Genomic DNA, 24,315 nt, shown 5'->3' on the forward strand with positions numbered 1-24,315 from the left:
ACATACAAATGGACCCTTGCAGATAAAAACGGCGTCCAAAAATATAAGCAGAGCCCTCTCCTCCTCTGCGGCATGAAGCCTACTTGACAGTGTCCTTCCTCACAGAGCACACTGAAAGGATCTGGACCTCCGCCTGATGTATCAGCTCTACGCACGGTATATATGGATATTCCAGGGATCTGTGAACCTTACTGTCCTGAGACTCATGGGAGACGCATCCCTTTTCATGAAGAGGACTGAAAGATCCCTGGTGTCAGGTGCTCAGGTTCAGGCCTTTCTTTGTCAATCTGAAAGCACTACCTGCCCTGTCGTTTCAAAGAGTTCCCACAGAACAGGAAGAGGTCTATACAATTTGTGCCGTGCAGCTGTCCGGTCACTGCAGCCTCAGGTCCTGTCTCATTTTCATCCCCCTCCCCATTGGCTGAGTCCATTTTTCTCCTCGGCTAATAAGAATAGCTCTGGTTAAGGATGGTTGGATGTGGACTAGAACTCGGTGGAGAAGGAAGCCGTGCAGATCCCGTCCCTCAGAGCGGGGGAGCGGTGTCCCACTTCACTGCCTCCCTGACTTCTGCCCCCGCCTCACCCCATGCCAGGACCTCTCCTGTCTTGCTGTGGAAGAGGCCAGAGTGGGCCAAGCGGGCATTCGAAGCTCCAGGTGGAAGAATGTGCGCCTGGCTTAAAGCAAGGACAGCTGCGGCCATCGTCAAGGCTATTGATCATTTACCTGCACTGAGCATACTGAGAGCAGCAATGAGCTCATTAGAGGACACAAGGAACCCCATTCCATTAGGTATTAATGCCAGGGGCACAGCTGTCGACTGGCTCTGGTATTTAGCTTCATTTGGTGCGTGAGAACAGGGGCTGTAATTAACCCAGCTCCTGTTAATGGGCCACTTAGGGGAGACACCCTCAAAGGTGCCTTTGTGCACGGAAGACAAGGTGAAAAGGCTCCTATCATACGGAGGTGATTTGATCCAAGGCTGCCCGCATCACAGTCAGCAGCCATCAGCTGTCACCTCTGAGCTAATGGGGTTGGAGAGGGGCCATTACGGAGGGAAAGAGTAGCAGCCTGTTCAAAGTAGGGCAATTTTTATCCTACTAGGGTCAGCATTTTCAAGAGGACTGCGGTGGAGGGGGGAAATTCCCAGGTGACCAAGCAGTATTGCAAATTGACTTTATCCTCCTCATCCCCCATTTGCTTTCTTTTGAGGATGAGCAGAGCACAGATTGCATGGACGTGAGCCAATCCATATCCCTTCTGTGGCTGTGATACTTGATTCCTCACAAGGAGGGGATGCCTTTGGCTTCAAGGATGGAGTTCTTAACTCGTGGTGCCTAAGAGCCTTTTGAAAATCTAGCGAAGCCCAGAGGCTGCTTCGGAGAATTCTGTTTCTGAATGAGCAAAAATTATACAACATACTGACAGAATGCACTGCGTGTGGAAAGAAAGTTATCAAAATATTTTCTTTTTTCTTCCAAATGAAACAAGCATCTCCATACACAAAGAAGAAGGAGATCATATAAAAATGAAGGCACAAATCCCCTGTGCGTTTAGCTTACTTTTTGTCATATCTAAATAATAACCCCTGTCCACTTCTGTCCCAGGCCTTCCTCACCCTCCCGGAATCAAAGAAGACATCACCAAGGCAGTTGACATTTAGCTATAAGTGAAATCTTTCATATTTTACACAAAGGCACCTTTGGGAGTGTCCCCACTAGGTGCCCCATTAACAGGACCTGAGTTTTTTTTTTTTTTTCCTCACTGGGAATCTATTTTTCCAGGTTTAATTCTGTGGCAATGTGGAATATTCTCCTGGTTCTACTCACTTCATTGTTCATTATCTCCTGCTGTTTTTCCCAAGTTTTTTTTTTAATCAATCTGTTCATTATTTCTTCAGGTGCAGTAATATTCCATCATAGACATATATCACGATTTGTTCAACACTCTCCAATTGATGGCCATCCCTTCAGTGTCCAATTCTTTGCCACAACAAAGAGAATTGTCATATTTTGGAACATATAGGCTGTTCTCCTCTTTCCCTGATCTCCTCAGAAATGTATTCAGCAACAGTATTGCTAAGTTGAAAAACATACACAGTTTTATAATTCATTGGATATAGTTCCAAATTCCTCTCTGAAATTATTAGATCAGTTTACAGCTCCACCAGCAATGCATTAGTATCCCTGTTTTTATACAGAGCCTCCAACATTTGTCATTCTGCTTTGTTGTCATTTTGACCAGTCGGATGGGTGTTAAGTAATAGCTAAGAATTATTTTGATTTGCATTTCTCTAATCAGTAGTGACATAGAGCAATTTTTCATACATCTATATGTGACCTTAATTTCTTCAGCTGAAAGTTATTTGTATCTTTTACCCATTTATCAGTTGAGGGATGGCTCTTACTCTTAAAAGTTTGACCAAGATCTCTGTATATTTTAGATATGACACATCTCTCTCAGAAATAGGCTGCCTACAAAATTCCCCCCAATTTTCTGCTTTCCTTCTGACCTTATTGATTTTATTTGTACAAAAACTTTTCACTTGAATGTACTCAAACTTATCCAGCTTCTATTTCACAATGCTCTCCATCTCTTGTTGACTCATAAATTCCCTTCCTAACCATAAATCCAATAGGTAGCATATTTCTTGCTCTTCTAATTTACTCGTGGCATCTCCTATGTCTAGATCTTGTATCCATTTTAATGGTATCTTAGTGAATAGTGTGAGATAAAGTGGTTTATACCCAATTTCTGATAAAATATGTTCCAGCTATCCCAGCTATTTTCACCAAACAATGATTTCTTAGCTACAAAAGCTGGATCTATGATTTTGTCAAAATACATGATAACAATAATCTTTTGCTGCTATTTGTTGTTTGTCTGTTCTGTTCCACCGATCTACCTTACTATTTTTTAAGCAGTACCAGATAGTTTTGACAATTACTGCTTTATAACACAATTGAAAATTTGGTTATTTTAAACCTCCTTCCTTTATGTCCCTCCCCCCATGCATTCCTTTGATATTCTGTATCTTTTATTCTTCCAAATCAATTTTGTTATTATTTTTCCTAATTGGTAAAATATTTTAGGTAATTTAATTAGGATGTCATTGAATAGGTAGATTAGTTTAGATAGGATTGCCATTTTAATTATATTAAATCTGTCCAGTCATGAACAATGAACAATGACTTATATTTGTGTAAAAAAATGTTTTATAATTATATTCATAATAGTAGCTGGGTTTGTTTTGGCAGATATACTCTCAGATATTATATTCTATCTGTGGTGATATTAAGTGAGGTATCTTTTTCTATCTCTTCCGTTACAGGACAGAATATATAAAAATTTTGATGATTTATGTTGGTATATTTTATATACTGCTACTTTGTTAAAATTATTGATAACTTCAACTAATTTTTTAATTTAAATTTCAAGGATTTTCCAAATTTACCATCCTGTCATCAGCAAACTGAAATAGTTTCATTGCATCTTTAACCATTCCAATGTTTTCAATTTCTTTTTTTTTTCTATTATTGCTATTGCTAGCATTTCTAATACTATGTCAAATAATATTGGTGATAATGGGCATTCTTGTTATACTCCTGATCTTATTGGGAAGGCTTCTAGTTTCTCCCTATTACAGATAATACTTCTTGATGATTTTTGGTAGATGCTTGATATAATTTAAGAAAAAAATCAATTCATCCCTATCCTTTCCAGTGATTTGAATAGGAAAGTGTGTTTTATTTTGTCAAAGGTTTTTTCTGCTTCTGTTGATATAATCCTATGTTTTTATTACTTTTATTATTGATATGAGCAATTATGTTAATTGTTTCACTTATATTAAATCATCCCTGTATTCCTATTACAAATCCTGTTTTGTCACAATATGTTATCTTTGTGAGATATTATTGTTCTCTCCTAGCTAGTGTTTTATTTAGGATTTTTGCATCCATGTTCATTAATAACATTGGTCTACTATTTTCTTTCTTTTTTTTTTTGGCTCTTCCTGGGTTAGGTATCAGCATCATATATGTTTCATAAGAGGAGTATGGTAAAACTTCCTTTATTTCCAAAAACTGTGTTTCCCAAAAAGATATTTAAAGTTGAAATTAGTTAATACTTAAATATTTGGTAGAATTTTCTTGTAAATTTGTCCATTTATGAATTCTCTAATTTCTTTTTCTAAAAGAGGTTTATTTAGGTTAAGTATTCTATATCTTGCCTTGATTATCTAGTCAATTTATTTTTTTCTAAATATTCTTCCATTTCTCTTTCTTGTTGAATTTATTTTCATATAATTGAGCAAAACTCCTAATAATCATTTTAATATCAACTTTATTAGGGGTATATTCATCCTTTTCTTCTTTAGTGGTAGTGATATTGTGTTCTTCTCTTTTTTATTAGATTAACCAATGGTTTATCAATTTTGTTGATTTTTTTAAATTTCAGTTCTTAGTTTTAATTTTAATTCAATGATTTCCTTACATTTGATTGTATTGATCTCACCTTTAATTTTCAGGATTTCTAATTTGGTGTTCAGTTGGGGATTCTTAATTTGTTCTTTTTCTAGTTTTTTTTTTTATTGCATTCCCAATTCATTGATCTTTTGCTTTGGTATTTTTTTAATGTATGCATTTAAAGATATAAATTTCCCTCTAATTATTGCTTTTGTAGTATTTCATAGGTTTTGGTGTGATGTCTCATTATTACCATCCGTTTTAATAAAATTATTGTTTAATAATTTGTTTTTAACCCATTCATTATTTAAAATTAAGTTATTTAATCTCCAATTAGTTTTTAACTTTTGTTTCCATGGTACCTAATTATATGTAATTTTGCATGCATTGTGGTATGATACAGTTGCATCTAATATTTTGCTTTTCTACATTTAATTATAATATTTTTCTGCTCTAATATATGGTCAATTTTTGTGAAGTTGTCATGTACCATTGAGAAAGTATATATTTTTTAAATTTCCATTCAGTCCTCTCCAGATATTTTTTCATATTCATATTATCTAAGATTCTATCCATTTCTTTGACTTCTTATTCATTTTTTGGTTTGATTTGTCTAGGTCTGAGAGGGGGACACTAAAGTCCCCAATTATTATTATTTCATTATCTATTTCCATTTGTAACTCATTTAATTTTTCCTTTAAAAATTGTATGCTATAATATTTGGTGCATATAGATTTAAAATTGCTGATGCTTTGTTATCTATACTTCCTTTAAATATAGTTTCCATGCTTATCTTTTTTTAAATTATATGTATTTTAGCATTAAGTTTATGAGACATCATGAATGCTACCCCTCCTTCTTTGTATCAGCTGAAGAAAGTATATTCTGCTTCAACCCATTATTTTTAAACTATATTCATACCCAATTTTTAAATGTATTTCATGTAATCAACATATTTTTATTTTTTTTATCCATTCTGCTATATATTTTCATTTTATGAGTGAATTCGTCTCACTTACATTCAATGTCATAATTACTAGTTGAATATTTTTCTCCATTCAGTTTTTCCTCACTGTCCTCTTTTTTGTTGTTGTTTCCCTCCTCAGATGTGTAATTTCTCTCTACTCTCTTTCCAATTCACATCACTTCTTAGAATTCTTCCTTTATCCTCTTCCTTGGCCCTTCTAGTTCTAAATTGATTCACTTTTCTGAGGGCCTGCCCCCTTCCTTTTAGCTCCCATTCTGTCCATCTTTTCAAAAGTCCCTTCCTTATCTCCTCACCTCATCTCACATTTCTTGATATTTAATCTTTTCTAGTATCCCTTGCTTTTCTTATCCCCTTGCCCTCCTTTTTTCTAATCTACTCTTCCTTTTCTTAGTCCCTGAGCCCCTAAAGGATATTTCCTTTCCTTGGTTCCTCCCTTGTTCTATTTCAGTCCCTCTCTTATCCTGCCCTTTCCCTTTCTAATTGTGTATATTGTTCTATTTTTATCCCATATCTGATGAGAGTGGAGTTCTAATACTACCAATCCTTCACCACTCCTCCTTTCTCCATGGAAGTTCTTACACTAATTCCTCCTCCATATAGCATAGTCATTTCACCCTACTCTTCCTGATTTACTCCACTACCATTTAGATTCATTCTATTGAAATCACCTTGACCTCAAGTTTTCCATCCTTACTTCCTCCTTTAAAATACCAAGAGAGGATACCATTCATTCCCAGAGGCTCTGGATGACATACAAATCAAATAGTTTTACCTTTTAGGTCACTTATGATTAGTCTTTCATCATTACCTTTGTATATTTCTTCATCAAATTTGCTAATCAGTTTATGATTTTTCCCTAGGAAGAGCCAAATTTTATACCTTTATAATTATGGTCAGTTTTGCTGGATATGCTATTCTTGTTTGTAAGTCAAGTTCTTTTGTCCTAGGAAATTATGTTTTCCATGTCCTGTGTTCTTTCAATGCTGTGGCTGCTAAATCTTGTGCTATTCTGCATGTAACTCCACAGTATTTAAATTTTTGTTGTTGTCCTTTTTTTCCCTTGTCAATTGTAGCATTTTTTTCTTGACATGGGATTTGTATAACTTAGGAATAATGTTCCTGTGACATTTTCCTCTTTGAATCTTTTTGAGGAGGCAATTGGTGTATTCTTTCTGTTTATTCTTTCTGTTTCTCTTATTACCCTTTGATTCTGGAATTTCTGTACTGTTTTCCTTGATTATTTCTTGGATTCTTCATTGTAACTTTCTGGACATCCAAGTATTCTTATATTGTTTCTCCTTGATCTATTTTCCAGATCTGTTATTTTTGTGATAAAATGTTTCCTAATCTCTCCTATTATTTTATTCTTTTGCTTTTGCTTTATTATTTTTTCTTGTCTTAGGAAATAATTAGTTTCCTTGTCCATTTCTAGTTCTTAATTGATTTTCTTCCATGAATTTCTCTATCTGTCTCTCTTTTTTTTTTCCTTTTGAGTGATCTTCCTGTCATAATTGATTTTCTTTTCTTCTTTTTTTTTGGTAGTTGTTACTTAAATTCTCTTGTTTGGTCTTTAAGGTCTTTTTAAATCTCTTCCAAAAGCTCTCTTTGAGTCTATGACCCTTTTCTATTATTTCCTCAGTCTTTTGTAGTAGATATTTTTACTCAATTGTTCTCTGAGATTGAACCAAGGTCTTTTCTCTTCCCATAGTAGCTATCAATACTTGGGTTCTTTCACCTTTGGTTGCTCTGTTTGTTTGTTTTTTTAATTTTGGTGGCCAGGCCAATAGACTTAATTATTGTCTTTTCCCCAAACTTCCAGCATTCCTATAGTACTGGGGTACCTTACCTTAGGATGCAGGATTTGTGTGTGTGTGTGTGTGTGTGTGTGTGTGTGTGTGTGTGTTTCCCCTGGATATTATTTAGTTACACCCGTTTTTATAGTTCAGAGGCAGGTGTGATCCTAGGTCCTTTACTCAAGCCCAAGTATGTGATTGATCATAGGTGCTCCAACCTAATTGGAAGGCAGTTCTGCAATTGCAACTGCAATGAATCTACCTCTCTATGTGTTGGCAACCATAAACCCCACTACCCTGGGACTGGTCACAACTGATGGGGTCCCAATCTCTCATATTCACCACTATAGACTCCTTCCTTACTCCTCTTCTATCACTTCCCTGGCATGGTTATGAGCAATCAACCTTTCTCAGGTCTCCAAAATCCCTTGCCTGTAAGCAAGGAGTCTTGAAGTCCTGCTCTGAGGGTCTGGCACTGGTGGACTCTGTGGTACCCAGCCCTTAATCCCAAACTATGGGCCAATGGGAGTTTCCTGATCTGAGGCTATCAACACAGTTGTTCCCAAAGCCCTCCACCTGCAGGGTCCAGCAGGGTCGTCCCATATATAAGCTGCTGGGCCAGCAAATAAGGTAAGTTCCCAATCCTATGCTCAGGGATTATATTGTGGATTCCAAGATGTTTGCTCTATTCCTGTCCCCAGGGCCTGAAGCAGAAGGATTGAGGTCACAAAAGTCAGAAGCCTTCCTCCCTATTTTTCTTTGGCTATTCAGCTGCACTCCCAACACTTGTCTATTTTTGTTGCTTTTAGTAATGATTTTGTGGAGTTCTTTTTGTTGTTTGTATAAGATATTGGGAGGGCAAGGAAGCTTCACACTGTATTCTGCCATCTTCCCACCTCAAAAATAAAATGAACTTACCGATATCCTAAAATTTATCTCTGTGGAACCCATGTAAAAAACTCATTCCTTAATGACATCTTTCATCCTTTAAGTGCCTACCATACCAAAGAGAGTCATCTTCATTCAGTGTGAGTGGGTTCCACAAGCCACAGGGAAGGCTGACTCCAGTTTGGAAGGGAACTGGGAGGTCAGTTGTTCCAACCAGTACTCAACATAAATTCCCTCTGTACCTCACCAAAAAAGTAGTCATGCATGCCTGAAGATTCCTAAACATTGATTGATTGCAACATCCTGTCTTACATTAACTTCCTGAGGATGCCCAATTTCACTTTCAAATAGTTTTTAATTCTTGGAAGTTTGGTTTTTGTCAGTGCTATTGTCCTCTTATGAAGCTAGAGTCTATCCCTTTGCAAATTCCACACTTTCCTTCAAATTCTTCCCTCTCTAGCCAAAAACCACAATCCCTCTTCCCACCTGCTACCCTTTCCAGCATTTGGAGACCACTCCAGCCACCACCACTTCTACTGCTAGACCTCTTCTCTCCAGGTTTGCTCAGCATCCCTAGCTCTTTCCATGAATCCACGTAAGGCATCATCTCCCTGCCACTCTGTGCTGGTGGCTTTCCAAGTTCTAAATATTCTCTCTAAAGTGGAGTCCTCAGAACTGAACTATGTCTGACACAGGAGACCTCACTCTTACTGGACAGTCATTTTCTTTGCTACTGGGTTCACATTGCTAACCCACATTCATCTTATTATTCCTTAAGGTCCTTGGTTGGACTTGGTTGCTTGGTTTTACTTTCACACACACACACACACACACACACAAACACACACACACACACACACACAATTTTTTATTCCTGTTTGGCCTTGTTTTTCAGATATTGATTTACTAAACCCTATTTTAGGATGATCTTTTCTTTTTAGATTTTCATTCCAATTCTAGCCTGCTGAGATCATGTTAGACCTGGGATCTGTCCCCTAACATTGGACTTTGAAAGGAGTTCACACAGGGAAGATTTCCATATGCCCAAAAGGGGCCATTATAGTTGAAAGGCAGTCCTTAAGCATTGGAGTTTGGAAGACCTGATTTTGAATTCCACATTGCTCTGGGCAAATCACTTCAAAACTCAGTTTCCTCATTTGTAAAATAGAGATGAGCATAATACATATCTCAAAGAGTCGGCAAGAGGCTAAAATCAAGGAGTGTATTTTGAAAAGCTCTTAGTCAACCTTCAGGGATCTTATCAATGTCAATTATATTTTGATCGACCCTTACATTTGCAAAGTACTTTGCAGCCATTATCTCAGGGGGTCTTTATAGGAGCCCTTTGAAGTAGACACAACTTGCTATATCATGATTATCCCCATTTTATCAATCAAGTAGCAGAGGCTCAGTGATGTTGAGGTGTTTTGTTTGGGAGGCTATTAATTGGAGGGAGCTCAGGAGTGATCTAATTTAATCCTTTCAGCATATAAATATGGGAACCAATACCCAGGATGGGAAAGAGACATACACAAGGTCACATTACTAGTGGCTGACACAGAATCCAATCTTAGCTCTTCTAACTCCAAGTCCAGCACCCTGTTGGCCACCACACTGCTGCCTCATGGAATATGACTTCCATTATCGTAAATATACAACTCATTCACCTGGTAGGTGAACTACAATTCTCTTCCTCTACTCTTCACAGTGAACAATGTGCTTTCCGACTAAAAATAAGTTATGATGTATCAAGAGAAATATTTTTCAACAGTGAAAGCTAATTTCATCCTAGAGATATGTCAAAGCTCATGAAAGAGGAATGTAAAGTAACTAGCCAGGTTCACACAAACCATATACCTATTGGACACAAGCATCATCCTAGGTTGGAGCTAGGAAGTTAAAACCAAAATATCTCCTTCTCTCAGGAAACTCACATTCTATCCAGGGAGACAACATGTATATAAATAAGTAAATATGTAACACTTCAAGACATTGGGTGAGGGAAGGGGCAAAGAAATCCATTTGTGAGTCACATCTCTATTATCTTTTTGACTTTAAGTCCCACATCTGAAACTGAACTCATAATCTTCTGTGGTAAACCTCCCTCTTCCAAACTGCTGGATTTCTGCTGGAAACCACCATTCTTCCAAGCCCTGAGATTCATAAACTTATCATGATCCTGGATTCTTCAATCTTTTTAACCCCACATGTCCAATCACTGCCAAATATTGTCATTTCCATAAAATTTCTCGTACCTGGCATCTGTTCTCTATTCACACGTGAAGATTAGCAGCATGCCATCTTAGTTCAAATTCTCATCATTTCTAGACTAGATAATTGAAGCAACTTCCTCGATGGCCTCCTTGCCTCAAGTTCGGCCCGTTCTGATCTACTCTACACAAAGCAGCCAAAAATAATTTTCCATAAGATCAGATATGAATCTGTCACTCCATTATGCTACCAAACCCAGTGGCTTCTCATTGCCTCTGGGATCAAATGTCAACTCTCCAGGTTAAAATCCTGTTACCTTCTATAAGGTAGTATCTTTCCAAACTCATCAAACATTTCCTTCTCCACCACTAACCATGCCCACATCTCCCCACCCAGACCTCCAGCAACACACACACACACACACACACAGAGTCAGCCAAACTGTCCTTCTCTCTCTTCCTCACACTCATCTGATCCCCCTCCTTTCTTCTGTGAAGATTGAATTTGGCTCTCCACTGATTGTAACAGTGAAGGTACTTAGTTCCTCCTTGACTGTGAAGATTAAATTGTAATCCCCTGTCTATTTTTAGATTTTAATCTCCCAAAATGTAAACACAGTACTTAAAGTTGAGTATGGAGATCTACCCATTTGGGATTTTAATCCTAAAAAGGTGTGAACACCCATTTCATACATTGAGTGGGATGTCTGTGAACCACTTGTGAGAAAGTGAGCAGTCCTGAAGTGGGGAATCAACTGTGATTGGTAGATGTAAAAATTTAGGGGAAGTGACACAAGAGAAAAAGGTCTTTAAAAGTGGAAATAGATACAGACACTTGGGATAAAGGACATACACTTGGAGTGAAGAGAGTAACTTGGAGTGAAGAGACACTTGGAGTGAAGACAGACACTTAGAGTGAAGAGAGTGACATTCATGGAGTGGAGCCTGCTGGAGTTGATATCTGATAAAGAATCTTGCTGATTGAACTGACACATGGTGAGGGTAAAGGCTCACTTCCTTACTTGGTCTTCTGGAGGTGTGAGCCTCCTGGAAAGTCCCATCATCTTGTGACTCCTTTCCCTGGCTGGTGCCTTAGAATTGCTACCTGGCTCAGAGGAAGTTGGAGCTCTCTCTCTCTCTGTCTCTTTCTGTCTCTCTCTGTCTCTTTCTGTCTCTCTCTGTCTCTCTCTATCTCTCTGTCTCTCTGTCTCTGTCTCTCTCTCCCTCTCTGTCTCTCTCTGTCTCTCTCTGTCTTTCTCTGTCTCTCTCTCTCACTCTCTTCCTCTCCCTCTCCCTCTCCCCCTTTCTCTCTTCATTAATATCTTCCCTCTATTGTAAAAAAAAACTACCATAAATTCCATTTTACTTTAGTAATTCATTTTGGGGATTTAGAAATTAAACCCCTGGTGACCAATTAAATATATTCAGTCCAACCATAAAAGTAGCACTACACAACTTTGCTTTGACCATCCCTCATGCCTTGAATGGATCCTTTTATTCCCTCGCCTTTATAGAGTCACTCTTTTCCATAAAGAGACAGTTTTTTGCACCATATTCCATATGAATACTTTCCTGAACCCCAACAAGTTATGTACTCTTTCCCAGACTATCAAGCACCTAATTACATTGCATATATGTGTATTTATTTATTTTGTAAATACTTTGTATATAGAAAAATAAATAGCCTTGTTCTATATATAGTATATATTCTATAGACTTGTCTCCCTCAATTCAATGTAATCTCATTGTGAGTAATGTGTTTTTTCACTGGTTATGATTATATTCTAGTTATCTGACTCAGGTATTATTTCCTTAATAAATATTGATTGATTACTTAATGTTAAGAGCTCAATAAATACTTGATTGGCCAATTGCCCAAAAAGTGGATATTTTTCTTCATTGGAATACGCTGTTTTGCCTACCAGGATGGATAATGAGAATTGTCTCAATTTGTCCTAAATAGACATATTTTCCTGATGCCCCATAATGGCATGAAAGGGACACCAGGGTGTCTAAAGCTAAACCAAGACAGTGGAATCCACAACAGGTGTCCTGTGAAATATTGTGAATGTATTACTCACATACCTTCTTGGCTATATTCTGGGAGGTTCTCTTCTATAGGCTGATCACAGAGGAATGATTTCTTTGGTCACAAAACTGGAGAAATTCTTCTACCAAGGCCAGAGGGGTCTCAATCTACCTTGTTGGAGAAAACTTCCATAGCAGCAAATTCTGTCCTCATACCCTTAATGGAAGGAAGCTCCTTGAGGGCAAGACCTATCTTCAATTTGTCCTGAGTAAGTGATTGAATCCTTCTGAGTTGTGGGTCATCCCATATCTGATGGTACTAATATTGCTTCCTCTGTTGTTCAAAGTCTTTCATAATCAACTCTCCTCTTTTTTTCCAGTCTTCTTGTATCTTATACATTTCCCTATCCCTCTGTCCTCAGCAATCCAGCAACACTGGCTTCAAATAAGGTCCTTGCTCCGTATCCAGATTCCAAGTATTTTCATTGAGTGCTCCACTCCCCCATGTGAAAAGCACCACCTCTTCTTTTCTGCCTCCTGGCTTCCATGGCTGCCTTCAATTCTCAGCTAAAATCCCATTTTATACAAGAAGGCTTTTCTGATCCCCTCCTTAATTCCTTCCTCTGAGATTGTCTCCAATTTACCGTGTGAGTGTGTGTGTGTGTGTGTGTGTGTGTGTGTGTTTGTGTTGTTGGGGTTTTTTTCCATAATTGTTTGAACACTTTCTTCCCCAATCAACAGAGCTTGTTGAGAAGCAAGAATTGTCTTTTTGCTTTTCTCTCTAATGGCACGATGTAGCACAGTGCCTAGAACAGAGTAAATAGTTAATAAATGTTTGACTGGCTGACTGACTTGTATTAGCAACCTCTGAGGGTCATTGTGAGAGTTTGTTGGGACAGAATAAATCGGATATTGAGCCTGGAGACAAAAAAAGTATTAAGTTAAAATATGATCCCAGATGCTAAGGAACTTTGTGACTCTTGGGAGCAAATCACTCAACATCTTTTTGCCTCAGTTTCCTCATCTGTGAAATGTGGATAATAACAGCACCAATTTCCCAAGGTTATTGTGAGGATCAAATAAGAAAATACTTGTAAAATGCTTGGCAAATCTCAAAAAATAAAAATAAAAATGCTGGCTATTGTTAACTAGGTATGATAAGGGGTGATGGTGATGATGGTGGTGGTAATGGCCTGATGACTGCTATATCTTTCCTACTTGTCATTTTGGATTAGACAAGTGATTTTGTGGATTTAGGTAACTCACAGGCAAGAAAAGTCCTTCTATCAAAGCAGGTCAGGACCTTCTCTGCCACCTCAAGCTTTACAGGGTTGTGAAAAGTTTAGTGACTTGTCCACAGTCCCTCCAACATCATGTGTCAGAAGTAAGAAATGAAATCACGACTTTCTTGACTCTAAAACTGACTTTCTACCCACTAGTCACAATGCCTCTTTCCTTTATTAAATGAGAATACTAAATAGTTCATGATTTATTTGGATTTCTAAAGTAGTTTATTTTTTCAAAGTATAAATACACATATATGTATGTGTACACATAGAGAGTGAGTGATTGATTACTTTGCTCACCCAGCATGTGAAGACTGCTTCGGCTGAACAGATGGAAGAAACCAATAAGAAGATTCAACGGCTGAGATGGCGACGCAGCAAGGCACTGTGGAGTGCTTAGGGTGTGTTGGAGCACAAAGGACAACACGGCCATCCAATGCAGCTGAGGAAGTCTCCAGACGTAACAATTTTTCATGCCACTAGACCCAGGCTTCCAACACCGAGAGAGGGGGGCTGTCTCTGTGCATCGACTTTTCCACTTAAATCTCCTTCACGCACAAATGTCTTTGTGCACTTGTCTATACACCATAGATGAAAACGCACAAAGACAATTGCCATCCTCGGTTACCAAGAGACAACTACCATACCATAACCAGAGAGTGAGTGACAAAGAGAAAATACTAATTTTTAGAGATGAGGAAATGAAGACATAGATGAGAGATCTAACTTTCTTCCAGGCAATCGTGATGCAAATACAGAGCTAGAAACCTCTTGGCTCAGGCCTCAGCTTGTATGTGACTGTATCCCAGGTGCCATTTTTCCTGAGTCCAAGAAAAAAAAGAGTTGGACACCACATGGCAGGCCTGTCCCCTGCAGGTGTCGGTTGAAGGTAGCTGACAAAGTGATCTTGCTGAATTTATTGCCAGATTCCTATTTCAGAGACTAAAGGTATCACTCCTCAAAGACTATCAGAACAAAGATAAATGTCTTCAGCTCATTCAGAGAAGTCTAAGGGTAGAGGTCACAATAAGTACAGAAAACAGTCATGGAACTCTGTCTAGGAGAAATACTATAAAACAGATACCACAAGCCCCAGAGAACATCTAGTCCAAACTCTTTATTTTATCAAGAAGGAGATTAAGATCCACCAAGAGAAGTCCAAGTTTTCTCATTCAAAATCCAGCATTTTTTCTATTCTATCAGCCAAGGGGCACAATAGATGGAGGACTAAGTCTGAAGTTGTGAAGATGTGAATTCAAATCTTGCCTCAGACATTTACTAGCTTTGTGACCCTGGGTCATTTCACCTTGTTTGCCTCAGTTTCCTCACTTGTAATGAGCTGGAGAAGGAAATGGCAAACTGATCTAGTATATTTGTTAGGAAAACCCCAAATCAGGTCACAAAGAGTCTGACAGGTCTGAAATAACTGAACAACAACATTTCAAATGAAATAATCATTGTAAAGTATTTGGAAAAGTGCCTGGCACATACTATTATGTTGAGGGACTGGGAAAAAGATGTTGCCTTCAACACTGATAGGGAAGGTGGGGGAAGGGGCTAAAGAAGAAATATCAGGAGTTGTGTTTTGGACATATTGAGTTCCAGGTGTCTATAGGACATCCTGTTCGAGATGTCTGATAGGCAGTTGTAAATGGGAAAATTAAGCTAGTAGAGAGATTGGGTATGCATGGGTAGATTTGAGGATCATCAGCCCAGAAAAGGAAATTAAATCCATTGGAGCTTATGTGATCACCAAGTGAAACAGGATAGAGGAAGGAAATAAGAGAGCCCAAAGCAGAGCCCTGAAAAACACCTGTGGTTAGAGGTCATGATTTGGAAGAGAGTCCAGCAAAGGAGGCAGAGAAGGAACAGTAAGACAGATAGAAGAAGACTTGGGAGAGAGCAGAGTTCCAAAAACCTAGAGAAAAGAGAATAGCAAGGAAGAGAGAATGAGCAGCAAGGTCAAAAACTGCAGAGAGAGCAAGGAGAATGAGGACTGAGAAGAAGTCTTTGGACTTAGTAACTAATGGATCATTAGTAACTTTGTGGAGAAAGCTTTGGTGGAGTATTAAGGTTGGATATTCAGGGATGAAGAAGACAATGACAGAAGAGGAAGCAGAGACACCCATTAGAGATGTTTTTTTCAAGGAATTTAGCTCAAGAGGCAGAAGAGATGTAGAATGATAGTAAGGATGGAACTGTCAGAAAAGGTTTTTTTTGTTTTCTTTAAGGATAGAGGAGAAATTTGTATGTTTGTTGATGGCAAGAAATTAGCCAGTTAGAGGGAGATTGAAAACAAGTGAAAGAGTGGGGATAATGAGAGAGAGAGGCAATCTTTGAAGAAGACAAGATGGAGTAGAATCACTTAAAGAAGAGAGATCAGTTTTGGAAAGGAGTAAGCCCTTCTCACCATGTTTGATGGGGTGAAGGAGAGACGTAGAAGGCACTTGAGTGATAGGAGATGGAAGAGAGGGGAGAAGAGGGAATTCACCAATCATGGACTGAGTTGTTGGATTTTTTCTGTAAAATATAAGGCAAGGGTCTCAACTGAGATAATGGGAGTGAAGAAGCCATGAAAGATCAAATCCCAGTCCTCAGGCTCCAAATCCAAAATTATTTCCACCTGCCCTTGTAGCCTTCTATGAGGAGATTGTGGCATCTAATCACAAACCTGACCAAAAAAAAAATAACTCAGACCTGAACAGCTGTGGAAAAGCATCTCGTCAATATTTCCACATCAATATACCACACAGTTTTGTGGCACAGACAAGTATGGAGAATTGTCTGCAAAGTGATGGCCTTTATATGCACTTAATTCTTCAGCTTCACCATAATGACATCTAGCACAGCCGCCATGGAATACTGGTGAGGACTCAGGATGGAGTGATGGAAATTTCATAGGAAACCCAGCTCTGTAGCTGTGGTACCTGTGACAAATGCCCTGGACCTCTTTTGACTTCTGTTTGATCATTTTTGAAATGAGGGGGCTGGGCTAGAGTTGGCTATCTCAACCTTTTTCTGTATATGATTCATGGTCTTATATGGCAGTCAGTCTGAGGGGGTCTAGGAACCCTTTCTCTTAACCATGTTTTTTCAATGCATAAAATAGAATACATGGCATTACAAAGAGAATCAATTGTATTGCAATGTGATTAGCAATATTGTTTTTAAAGAAGTTGCCTATGGTCAAAGGGGCAATAAAATTGTGCAGATACTTTGATCCAGCAATACCATTACTAGGTCTGTAACCCAAAAAGATTTTTTTAAAGAAACAAAACCATTTCTATGTACCAAAATATCTAAAGCAGCTCATTTTGTGATGAAGAATTGGAAACTGAGGGACTGCCTATCAATTGGTGAGTGACTATGACCTACGATTAGGATGGAATAGCACTGCGGTACAAGAAACGACAAGTAGGTTGGTTTCAGAAAAACTTGGGAAGACTCACATGAACTGATGCAAAAAGAAGAGAGCAGAAGCAGCAGAACATCATACAAAGTAACAGCCACATTGTATGATGAGTAACTTCGAATGGCTGAGCTATGCACAGCCATCATGCTCTCCACCTCCACAGAAAGAACTGATCAAGGCGGAATGCAGATCAAAGCAGATTTTTTAAACTTTCTTTTCTTGTTTGTTTGTTTGTTTTTGGGGGAAGGCAATAATCTGTGCCTTCTTTTACAATATGACTACAGGGAAAGGCTTTGCATGGGCTGAACATATATGACTCATCAAATTGCTTCTCACTGAGGAGGGAGAAAGCATAGGGAAGAAGCTGATTGAAAATTCAAAATTAAAAACATGATGCGAATTATTTGTACAGGTAATTATGAAGAAAATTCAAAAATTTCAGAAAGGTTCCTGTACCCCAGGTCAAACCATCTAGGCTCTATAGTAGGGGTTCTCAACCTTTCTAATGCTGTGACCCCGCAAGACAGCTCCTCATGTTGTGGTGACCCCAAACCAAAAAGTTATTTTGGTGGCTACTTCAAAACTAATTTTGCTACAGTTATGATTTGGAATGTAAAAACCTGATATCCATTCTGTATTCTCATTGCTACAAATGGAGAGGGTGAGAACCGCTGGTCTACAGTCTGAGACTTCTTCCAGCTCTGTGTGCACAGACTGGAAAATCTTGCTTGATCTTCCTGAATCTTGCTATATCCACAAAGCTGTTTTTGAATCCTCATTTCCTAGCAGCCTTGCTCATGTGGGCAGACACACACACACACACACACACACACAGAGTGCTCTCCATGATTTTCATAATCACACAATGTAAAAAGGTCTTTCTAATTCATTTATGCTCCTTCTGTCGGCAATTATTTACTGAATTTCCAACTATCCTTCAAGGCCCAACACAAATGCCTCCTCCACTGCCAAAGCTCGCATTCCCTCATTGGAATGGTTCTTTCCCTCCTCCCTGACTAGTTTTGCTTGCCCTGGTCTTGGGTTTATTAGTTGATGCTATACTTCTGGAGAAGCTCTCTTGTCACTGTGTCAAGATGACATGCTGCCTCCAAGGTGTTTGTTAACACCAGAAGGCTGTGGGCTCGAGTGGAGAAGGCACACACACCATCTGGCAGGTCAGATGCCAGCTACAAAGGGCAGAAAAATATAGAATGATAGTGGAGATGGGTGGAGATGGAAGTGTCAGACAAGGCGTGTGTATCTGCTTTTTCAGGAAAGAGGACAACGGGCATATCTGTAGGTGACAGCAAATGAGCCAGTCGAGAGGGAGATTGAAAATAAGTGAAAGAATGGGGATGACGTGGGGGGGGGGGTTAGTATGTTGGAGGGGGAGAGGAATGGAATAGGATCACTGTCTGTCAGCCAAGGATACCTGCTACCTTTGTGAGTGTGGAGAGCCCACAACATTGAGGTGAGAATGAACCTTCTAGCAAAGAGAGCTACCATACTAGCACCGAATAGAATGAGTAGCCAAGAGTGGGAAGCTCTCTGTCACTGAAGGTCTTCAGCAAAGGCTAGAGAGACTTTTGTTGGACATGTTGTAGACTGGCTTCTTTGGGAAAGTGAGGCCTCTCTCTGAGGGTCCCTCCAACTCTGAAGTTATCTGATTGAGAGGCTTGGCCCAACTCATCCCCCAAATCATTCCCAGCTGCCATTTTTTCTCTCTCATCTATCCAGGACATGCACACAGACGTATATCTTAAATGTCTTCTGAATGAAGACATTCAAGATGTTTGAAGTTTTGCCACTGAGTGAAGTAAATACTTGACAAGCATTTGAGTCATTCAATTTGATCAAGAAGAGCCTTGAGTGTTATAGCGGGTCCTGTTTGCCCTAAACCAAAGGCAGAACTGAAGCAGGGAAAGCTACAGGCTGGCACTGGGTGAGGAAAGTCATTGTACCCCTCTTTGCTATATGCTGTGTCTGCCACACTCACTTCGAGTAGGTGACCTCCAAATCCTGACCATCACCCCCCACCAGCCTCCACCCACGCACTGGTCAGCAAACTTCTCTTTTCTGAAGTGTAATTAGAGAAATCCCTACAGGAAGGGGACTTGGGCTCTTGTGAACCCCTTGACATATGGAAAAAAATGTTTCTCAAAACAGCTTCAGTCCCTTGCTCTTTGCTTCTACCCATGTCAGACTCATGGATGGAATCTTGGAAATTCTCCCAAATCCCTTTGGCCAAGGAGAGGGAGAACTCTTCCAAGAATGTGAATCAGACTAATGATTATTGATTCTCTCATGAGATGGGCTCCAAGCAGAGAGGGCTTCCATAAATGACATGCCATTACATTGTCAATTGTAGGGTATATAAGCAAAATGGTGTAATGGCTCCAGAGGCAGGACAGTGCTGGATTCAAATCCCACCTTCAACACTTTCCAGCTGTGTGAGCAATGCCAGAGTACCAAATTTCTCTGAACTTCAGTGTCTACATCTTTATAATGGAAATAATGACATTGGTAGTACCTCACTCAGGATTGGTGGAAGGATAAGAAATTTTCTGTTGTCTCTCCTGGTTATAAGCTTGTGGAGGGGAAGGGCTGTCTTTATTGTTATTATTATTAATTATATTCCCCAGTGCTTAACACAGTACCTGGCACAATTCGGGAGATTAATAAATGTTTACTGGACATTTTAGAGAGGTAGATAGGTAGGTAGGTAGGTAGGTAGCTGGATGGATGGATATGGATGGAAAAAGAGATAAATAGATATTAATGATTAGAGAGATTGATAAAGATAGATGGGTACATATAAAATATAAATTAAAAGAAGGGTAGATAGTTGCTACACATGAATAAATGGATAATATATGAATGAAGACAAAGGGCAGCTAAATTAAAAAAACATATTTTAGTGATTCATACAGTAATAAATTCAGTACAATAATGACGAGAGAAAGAGAGAGAGAGAGAGAAAGAGAGAGAGAGAGAGAAAGAGAGAGAGAGAGAGAGAGAGAGAGAGAGAGAGAGAGAGAGAGAGAGAGAGAGAGAGAGAGAGAGAGGAAGGGAGGGAAGGAGAGACCATTAGACCATTAGGTGGTACAGTGGATAGGGCATTTGACTTGGAGTTGGAAAGACCAGAGTTGAAATCTGGACTCAGATGCATACTAGTTGTATGACAGTGGGCAAATCACTTAACCCTGTTTGCCTCAGTTTCCTCATGTGTAACATGAGCTAGAGAAGTAAATTTCAAATAACACCAGTACTTTTGCCAAGAAAATTCTAAATTTAGTCACAAAAAGTAGGATATGACTGGAATGACTGAATAACAGTAATATACCTGGAAACAAGACAGTCTCTGATCTCAAAGAGTTTATGTAACGAGAAGAGGGACAGCACATTAAGGGGAGCTACAGTGAGATGTTGTGTTTAAAGTATTTAAACATTTGGAAGCATCCCACTAACGGCATAGTTTCTGTTCTGCTTTGTGGTCTAGTCTGAATTATCTTGAAACTAAGGAGGAGCACTGTCTTTTGGAACAAAGTCTGGTTTGAATCTCACCCTCAACATACCAGGTGTAGGACCATGAACTCAACCTCTCCATAGTTGCATTTCTTCCTCCTTGAAATGTAAATAATAATAATAACTGCCTTGCACGGTTGCTCTGAAAATCCATGGGCTCTACAGGTGGAGAGTGCTCTGTCAAATCTAAGCAGTCATTGTTATTCCATTCATCAGTTACTGCTGTCAGCCTCGTTGTCATCTAACACTCAACAAAGCCATCATCCGTCCAGCTAATACCGTGGTTTTATTCTGACAGTCTCTAGCCGGCCAACTGAAGGCAGCAGCTCAACCAGCTTAAGCTGAAGTGGATCCAAAGTTGTTGAGTGTTGAGAAGCTGATGAAAAGGGAGACCTGGTGTTCTTGACTTTGAAAGGCTCCCTTCTCTCACCCCTTCTTTTTATGCTGAGGGAATACTTTGAGGCTTGGAGCTCCATAGCCTCGCATACCCCAGAAGATGGACCAATTAAAAGGAAACAGAGTTCATTCAACAGTGCTGCCTTTTAAAGTGTTCTGTCCCTCTGAATTCAGGTTCAAGGGCATTCATGGCTAGCTCAGAATACTTGCTAAAATGGTGATTGGGCTCAGCATGGAGAACCAGCGTTGCAAGCACAACAGAGCACCCCTCCACTCTCTGATCTCAGTTTTCCTGGGGGTTGAGAACTGTTGACAACTCCCCCAGCAGTTAACTGCCTGCTAACCCCTGGGCTGCAAATCTTAAAATGGCTTTGAAATGTGGGGCAAAAGAGCAGAGGGCCATGTTGGGATGAAAGGAACTGCACCACAGTGACTTTCTGAAGCTCCCAAGGAAGGGATTTGATACCTACCTACCTACACACATACATACCTGATATATTTGATATAAACACAGAAACACATTATTTGTCCCTGGGTGTGTGTATGATTTATGTGATTTCTTTATGGATGATGAAGAAATTAAAATGATTCTTTGTCCCCATTTGTTTCTTCTCCATCAACTCTACAAATGCAGGAGAATAAAACCACTCCTTTGGGGAGACTTTCAGCCTTCCCATAAATAATAGGAGATTCTAGACAAGGGAAAAGAGTCCTCTGGAGTGTCAAGTAGACAAGGCTCAAGCTGGTGTACACTGCTCATTAGAGATGCTCAAGGAGTTGGCTGCTGTTCCCACACTACGATTACCTGTACCCCAGCCTGGCAGCCATTCCTGGCGAATAGGGGCTCTCTCTGGCTCAAGTCTTTCCATTTCTATGGCAACAGAGAGGCCTCTTAACTCCAAATCTGCTTCCCTACAGAGGTATTAACAATGAGCCTTGGATGTGACCCCATTAGTCCTGGGAAGGGATGGATTTTTTGCAAGGAGTGGCTTCTTCTTAAGAGCCGGGAAGCTGGTATTATGGACAGAGAGCAAGATTTGAAGTCAAAAGACTTATATTTTCAACCCAAATCTGATCATTTCCTGTTGGACCTTGGGAAATGATGCTGTTTTTTCTTTCTAGCCTCCGCTTTCCAATTTGTAAAATGAGGAGTTTGGACCGGATAGCCTTTGTATTTTGGTTGTATGCATTTATATTGGTACTCCTCTCCCTCATTCAAATTTAAACTCCTTGCCAATGAGGATTGCTTATTTCTCTGTAGCGCCAGCACTAGCACTGTGTGGAGCACTGGCAGATGATCATTCGCCATCATTGAGGCGTTATTTTGAAGTCTCCTCGCTCTTCCAATCTCTAAGCCCTGATTTTAGTCCCAGCTCCACTGTGTGTTGTTGATGTGACCTTGGTGATACTTCTTTCAAATCCAATTCTAGATTTCTAGGACCCTTAGCCCAAATCCATGGATGAATGGAAAGGAATCAGAGAGGTCAGACTGTTCTTCCTCATACTGTAGAAGATAGTCCCAACTTTCCTTGGAGCATTGATATAGAGATGAAAACAACCTCTCTGCAGAAATGGAGTCTAATTTGTCTTATTTGACAGAAGAAGAAACTGATTCCCAGAGCAGCAGAGCGTTTGTTCACAATCCCCAAAGCAGGCATAATTAGCTTAGCGATTCGAATCCAAGTCCTCTGATTGCAATACTTTTTCTACACTAGCATCATGCTTTTAATGAGTCTCATCCTAGTTTCCAATCTTGTTCTGTGACCTTTGTGTGACTTGGGTAGGAATGGCTCGATCGTTTCCATTTTGGGACTCCTTCTATCCCCAACTAACGCTGCCCCTGAGGTGAGGATTGATATTCCCCAGTAAAGTGGGTGCCCTTGCGGGTGTCTACAGCAGGTAGAGAAAAGGTAAAAAGTGATCAAGAGGCACAAGCCTCCATTCTCTTACCTCCAAGGAGTCATCAGCATTCACCATCCAACAATCTGTCCAGGTGGCCACAATCAAGAACCCAGCGGAGAAGAACGCCAGACAACAGGCTACGTACTGGAGAAGGTCCCTCATTCTGCCTGCTATGCTGTCAGTCCCTCAGTCCAGCAGGAGAACATGAGCCAAACCTCTCCAGACTGGGAACCAGGAGTCCTCCTCACTTTTCAAAGGAGCCTGACTCAGCTGGCACCTAGAGCCAGGAGACTCTACTGGCCGTCACAGCCTTTGGAATGAGCCGTCAAGGTGCGGCCAGAAAAACCCCATGCCCTCCTTAACCGTCAAGTGGGTCAGAAAGGTCATGATCCTAAGCAAGCAGCAGCCAATCAGGAAGAGAAAGGCCAGGTCAAGAGCCAGTTAGGTCTTGGGCAGGATAGGGGGAAGGACTTTTGGTGGCTCTCACTGTCCAGGCTGGAAGTTAAGGCATCCATGGGATGATGGTCCCTGGTCTCACAGCTCTTATGCCAGCTCCAGTAAGAAGATGGAGAGGAAGAAAGCTGTACTCAGCTTGGAAAGTGTAAGCTGATCTCTCCCAGGCCCCAGGGAAAAGGGGCTGTTTCCCTCCCCTGCTGACTGAGGGCTACACACTTGATTGGGCACCATTTTATTCTTAGGACTATTTTCAAATTCACTCAGTACTTAAGACATCCAGGTCCCTGATGAAATAACATTAAACCAGCCCCTGCCCAGAGGGCTTTGCATTCCAAGTGAGTGGGCAGCTGGGACAGCAGGTTCTGGCTCCCAGTGAGAGGAGGGCACTATACTGGAGACTTATGAAGGAACTGGGAGACTTAAAGGAGCCTCAGAGGAAGGGGAGGTGCGAATGGAATCTAAGAATAAAAAGGAATCATAGTAATTCCCAGTATTTACAGAAAAATGTATTATCTCCCAAGTGTTTTACATATGTACGTTGTCCACTTTGTTCCTCATAATGACACTTTGATATAGATGCAATATTATCCTCATGCTACAGATGAGGAAACTGAGACTGAGAAAATTTAAGTGACTTGGCCAAGATCATGTGTCTAATGCAAGATTTGAACTCAAGTCTTTCGAAGTCTAGTTCCAGCACTTTTTCTAAGATGCATCTCAGAGTGAGGAAAATAAGAGTGGGTTGTTGGAAGAAATAATGAATCATATTTTTACAAGTTTGCAAATCATTTTGTTCTCACCCCCTGGTGAAGTAGATATTGTAAGTTTCAGTATCCTCATTTTACAGATCAGAAAATTTGAGCTTGCAGAAGCTGAGTAACATGCCCAATGTGGAGCAGTGGGTGTTCAGGGGGGACTAGCACCTCCAGTGTGGGAGTTTACTGAGCCCTTTTTAGGGCTGCTTATTCAC

At 39.9% G+C, this 24,315-nt stretch overlaps 1 protein-coding gene across 1 annotated transcript in view; it reads right to left on the reverse strand.

The window, feature by feature from the left end:
• Nucleotides 1-23,560, reverse strand: part of CLDN16 (claudin 16) — a 43,653-nt gene extending 20,093 nt beyond the window's left edge. The window contains exon 1 of the mRNA XM_001362514.3: nt 22,938-23,560. Coding sequence (XP_001362551.1) covers nt 22,938-23,051 — 114 coding nt within the window. The 5' untranslated portion in view covers nt 23,052-23,560. The remainder of the gene's footprint in view (nt 1-22,937) is intronic.
• Between the last annotated feature and the right edge of the window lie 755 nt (nt 23,561-24,315).

This window comes from Monodelphis domestica, chromosome 8, assembly GCF_027887165.1.
Source record: "Monodelphis domestica isolate mMonDom1 chromosome 8, mMonDom1.pri, whole genome shotgun sequence".
Taxonomy (NCBI): domain Eukaryota; kingdom Metazoa; phylum Chordata; class Mammalia; order Didelphimorphia; family Didelphidae; genus Monodelphis; species Monodelphis domestica.